The sequence below is a fragment of the Bubalus kerabau genome, chromosome 17 (assembly GCF_029407905.1).
Source record: "Bubalus kerabau isolate K-KA32 ecotype Philippines breed swamp buffalo chromosome 17, PCC_UOA_SB_1v2, whole genome shotgun sequence".
In the NCBI taxonomy this organism is placed as follows: Eukaryota; Metazoa; Chordata; class Mammalia; order Artiodactyla; family Bovidae; genus Bubalus; species Bubalus kerabau.
In genome coordinates this window covers 64,239,177-64,244,791 of record NC_073640.1, presented here as the reverse complement: position 1 = coordinate 64,244,791, position 5,615 = coordinate 64,239,177, and the positions used below count along the sequence as shown (strand labels likewise).

The following is a 5,615-nucleotide window of genomic DNA, read 5'->3' as shown; positions in this document are numbered from 1 at the left end:
GCCACCTAGTTAATCTTCCTTCTGATAGCTGCACCTTGGTGGGTGAGGTTGGTCCAGAGGTTTGTGCCCTTGTCCTCTCTTGATCTGTGCTCTGATTGCTGTTAACTGTGACCAGAGCCTGCCCTGGATATTCAGGGCTGTTTCCCCCTTGTTCTGTGGTTGTTGGTGCCCTCTGGTGGTGTCTGCTCCCTGCATGGTGGAATAGAGCTCCCAGATCTGAGTCTTTGCTGTGATTCTGATCTGTGGTGCCAGGCAGGTGGGATTGGGGCACACCCACTGGGAGAGAAGTCACTGAATATTACTCCTCTAGGAATGGTCCCCTCAGGGTGTGCTCTGGTGTCCTCTCTCATGCGTTCTGCAAGCTCTCATGTTATGAGGTGCTAGCACTGCTCTTGTCCCCACCTTAACCATGGGCATGATGGCACACGGCCCTGGTGTCTCTCAGCTGTTGTTTTCACAAGGTCACCAGCATGGATTCAGTGAAGTCAGGTTCTGGGATTGCATTCAGCATGGAGCTGGACCCACTGTGGTGCTATGGGGAAGCTCAGGCTCTGTCCTGGCCCAGCCCCCTTGGATAGGAGCCCACAAAGTCTACAGCTACTAAAGCTATACCTGCCGTGAATGAGAGAGCCCTTGGTTGTTGGTTCAGATGCTCTGTAGGGGCTGAGGTTACAAAGCTGGTCATGGGTATAATACCGTGGCTTGTGTTGCTGCAAGGAGAGTTTTCAGCTTTTCTTCTTTATTGCTGGCATTCACCTGTGCTTTCTGCTCCATCTGTGCATGTGGCCAACTCACAGGTGTCTTCTCCTGAGGCTGCCCCAGAGCTCAGGATTCTGCTGATTGGGGAGGAGGTCAATGGGGGAGGCCATGGCTGGGGGCTCAAATGATCCCAGGCTGTGTAGAGTTCTTTGTAGTCCTTGGATAGCAGGGGCAGGCATAAGGGACAAAGGATGCAACTGGCTCATTGTCTGGGCATCACTCAACAATGACACTTTCTCTGTAGTGGTTCACGCTTCCTCCACAAGCATCCTGTTTATAGACCTCCTCCCTCACTCCCGTCCCCTCAGTACGTCTCCTCACAGCACACCGCAGTCCTCTGCCTGGGTCTGCTCTCCAAACCCCACATTTCAGCACCCAGCCCTTGTCTGCATTGCTGGACATGCCGCTAAGGCTGGGTGGGCAGGGCTGGGGTCAGAACCCTGTGTGCAGGTCTCACTCTGTCCTGCTGCCACACACTGTTTGCCGTGTTCTCTTCCCACAGAGAATGAGGCTCTTCTGTCCAAATTGAGCTCCCCCAGTGAGGGGATTCCTTGAATATGGAGACATCTCCTCACTTTCATCTCCCTGCAGGGTTGCAGGCCCCAACCCACTTCCTCTCCTCTTCTTTTTCCTTCTTCTTTCTTTTGTCCTACCCTACAGAGCAGGAATCTTTCTTTTCCTTTCAGATTTCCAAGGGCCTCCGCTAGTGTTCAGCTGGGCTCTGTGAGAATTGTTCCCATTTCTCATTCATTTGTGGGGAGAGAGATGAGCTCCACATCTGCCTAAGCCTCTGGCATCTTGATCCTTCCATCTCCATTGTATTTTTAAACTAGCTATGGTCATCAATTTTCTGTAAATCTTTAAAGATATTCACTAGGAATAGCAGGTAAAATTACTTGTTATTTGGTATCTTTCAGCTATGTCTCCACAAGACACCCAGGATTTGATGCCAAAGAATCCAGCATTAGAAGATGTATTCCAAAAAGCAAACCTAGGAATGTATCAAATATTTCACCTCAAAAACTTAAATTTAATGACGGATTGGGAATATACCAGGATAAATGAAAGACAGTTCTTCCCCCAACAGATATCTTCTATCCATTCCAAGATGTATAATGTTGATGATAATGGAAGAGATGCAATCCAACCATCATTGTTCAATACATATTGTGGTATGGTTAATACACAACAGCTTTCCATGTATAATAAAATGAGTCAGACCTTAAGTAAGAGCCCCAGCTCCAATAATTACAAGAGTATTTATGGCGGACTGAGAAGATATTCCGGCAATGAAACTAGGTATACATTTGAAGGAGACTCAAACCTTAAGAAACATCAGGGACCCGAATCTTCAAACAAGGATTCAAAAACTAATAATAGTAGAAATACCTTTGATCAAATGTCAGGTTTTTCTCTAGATAAGAGTACTTGTACTGGAGACAGGACTTGTAGTGAATATGGTAAGGTTTCTAATCACTGTTCAGAACTTACTCAACAGGATGCTATTCAGAATCCACAGAAAGAAAACAAGTGTAAGATAGGTGAGAAAATATTTAGTAAGTCATCCAATCTAATTAGACATGGGAGAATTCATACAGGAAGGAAACCTTTCAAATGTACAGAATGTTGCAGAGTATTTAACTGTCACTCACTTCTTACTCAACATCAGCGAATTCATGCTGGAGAGAAACCTTATATATGTAAAGAATGTAACAAAGCCTTTCGTCGTTCCTCATTTCTTACTCAACATCAGAGAATTCACGCTGGAGAGAAACCTTATAAATGTACAGTATGTGGCAAAGCCTTTACTTACAACTCAAGCCTTATTAAACATCAGCAAATTCATGCTGGAGAGAAACCTTATAAATGTACAGAATGTAGCAAAGCCTTTACTTACAACTCACTTCTTATTCAACATCGGCGAATTCATACTGGAGAGAAACCTTATAAATGTACAGAATGTAGCAAAGCCTTTACTTCCAACTCACACCTTATTCAACATCAGCGAATTCATGCTGGTGAGAAACCTTATAAATGTACAGAATGTAGCAAAGCCTTTACTTATAACTCAGTTCTTATTAAACATCGGCAAATTCATACTGGAGAGAAACCTTATAAATGTACAGAATGTAGCAAAGCCTTTACTTGCAACTCACTTCTTATTCAACATCAGCGAATTCATACTGGAGAGAAGCCTTATAAATGTACAGAATGTAGCAAAGCCTTTACTTGTAACTCAGACCTTATTCAACATCAGCGAATTCATACTGGAGAGAAACCTTATATATGTAAAGAATGTAACAAAGCCTTTCATCGTTCCTCATTTCTTTCTGAACATCAGCGAATTCATACTGGAGAGAAACCTTATAAATGTACAGTATGTGACAAAGCCTTTACTTACAACTCACGCCTTATTAAACATCAGCGAATTCATACTGGAGAGAAACCTTATAAATGTACAGAATGTAGCAAAGCCTTTACTTACAGCTCAGTTCTTATTAAACATCGGCAAATTCATACTGGAGAGAAACCTTATAAATGTACAGAATGTACCAAAGCCTTTACTTACAACTCACGCCTTATTGAACATCAGCGAATTCATGCTGGAGAGAAACCTTATAAATGTACAGAATGTACCAAAGCCTTTTCTTACAACTCACTTCTTACTCAACATCGACGAATTCATACTGGAGAGAAACCTTATAAATGTACAGATTGTAGCAAAGCCTTTACTTGCAACTCAGACCTTATTGAACATCAGCGAATACATACTGGAGAGAAACCTTATATATGTAAAGAATGTAACAAAGCCTTTCGTCGTTCCTCATTTCTTACTCGACATCAGAGAATTCACGCTGGAGAGAAACCTTATAAATGTACAGTATGTGGCAAAGCCTTTACTTACAACTCAAGTCTTATTAAACATCGGCAAATTCATACTGGAGAAAAACCTTATAAATGTACAGAATGTAGCAAAGCCTTTACTTACAACTCACTTCTTATTCAACATCAGCGAAATCATACTGGAGAGAAACCTTATAAATGTACAGTATGTGGCAAAGCCTTTACTTACAACTCACGCCTTATTAAACATCAGCGAATTCATGCTGGAGAGAAACCTTATAAATGTACAGAATGTAGCAAAGCCTTTACTTACAACTCACTTCTTATTCAACATCGGCGAATTCATACTGGAGAGAAACCTTATAAATGTACAGAATGTAGCAAAGCCTTTGCTTACAACTCACGCCTTATTCAACATCGGCGAACTCATACTGGAGAGAAACCTTATAAATGTACAGAATGTAGCAAAGCCTTTACTTGCAACTCAAGCCTTATTCAACATCAGCGAATTCATACTGGAGAGAAACCTTATATATGTAAAGAATGTAACAAAGCCTTTCATCGTTCCTCATTTCTTACTCAACATCAGCGAATTCACACTGGAGAGAAACCATATAAATGTACAGAATGTGGCAAAGCCTTTACTTACCAGTCAAACCTTATTCAACATCAGCGAATTCATGCTCGATAGAAACCTTATAAATCTACAGAATGTAGCAAAGCCTTTACTTAAAACTCAAGCCTTATTCAACATCAGTGAATTCATGATGGAGAGAAACCTTATAAATGTACAGAATGTAGCAAAGCCTTTACTTACAACTCACACCTTATTCAACATCAGCAAATTCATGCTGGAGAGAAACCTTATAAATGTACAGGATGTAGCAAAGCCTTTGCTTACAACTCAGTTCTTATTAAACATCGGCGAATTCATACTGGAGAGAAACCTTATAAATGTACAGAATATAGCAAAGCCTTTACTTACAACTCACTTCCTATTCAACATCGGCGAATTCATACTGGAGAGAAACCTTATATATGTAAAGAATGTCACAAAGCCTTTCATCGTTCCTCATTTCTTACTCGACATCAGAGAATTCACACTGGAGAGAAACCTTATAAATGTACAGAATGAGCAAAGCCTTTATCTGTTACTCAGATCTAACCTCTCATCAGCAAATCCATACTGGAGAGAAGCCTGATATAGGTAAAGAATGTAACAAAGCTTTTCATCATTGCTCAATTCTTACTCGACATCATCGAATCCATTTGGTGAAAAACCATACAAATGTAAAGAATGTGGCAAAGCCTTTATTAGGAGTTCAGCCCTTTTTCAACATCACCCAATTCATACCGGGGATAGACGTTATAAATGGACAGAATGTCGCAAGGCCTTTAGTACGCGTTATAATCTTACTGAACATCGGCACATGCATACTGGAGAGAGACCATATAAATGTACTGAATATGGCGAAGTCTTTGGTTACAACTCTGCTCTTACTCAACATCGGCAAATGCATACTGGAGAGCGACCTTATGAATGTACTGAATGTGGCAAAGCCTGTAGTCAGAGTGCTTATCTCACTAAACATCTGAGAACACACACTGGAGCGAAATTCTAGTAATGGAACAAGTGATGGAAGAGGTTTGCCCTAAACATGCATCAGAAAACACAAGAGTTTATAGAAAAAAAACAAAAAAAAAACAAAAAAAAACAATGGAAATGATGTAACCAATATGTAGAAAAGTATTTAATCAAAAGTTAAATGGAAATAAATATCAGAGATTGCATAATAGAAGGCATTTCATCAATCTTGTTTTCAGAAGTTTCTCTGAAGTACAATGACTGTAGGGAGTACTCCATAGTTAAAACACATAGAAAATGGACATATTAGCATGAATCGTGAGATGAAGGTTGATGGTTAGAAAGTTACAATTCTTAGCAATGTATGTATGAAAGCAAAAGTAAAGTCGCTCAGTTGTGTCCAACTTTGCAACCCCATAGACTGTAG

The 5,615-nt window shown here is 40.7% G+C and overlaps 1 protein-coding gene across 1 annotated transcript; it reads left to right on the top strand.

Annotated features, from left to right (window-relative positions):
• The first annotated feature begins 1,679 nt into the window (after positions 1–1,679).
• LOC129631690 (zinc finger protein 345-like) lies at positions 1,680–4,428 on the top strand. Its single transcript, XM_055552870.1, has one exon. It carries the CDS (start codon positions 1,706–1,708, stop codon positions 4,292–4,294), a length of 2,589 nt encoding a protein of 862 aa, XP_055408845.1. The 5' UTR covers positions 1,680–1,705; the 3' UTR covers positions 4,295–4,428.
• The last annotated feature ends 1,187 nt before the right edge of the window (positions 4,429–5,615 follow it).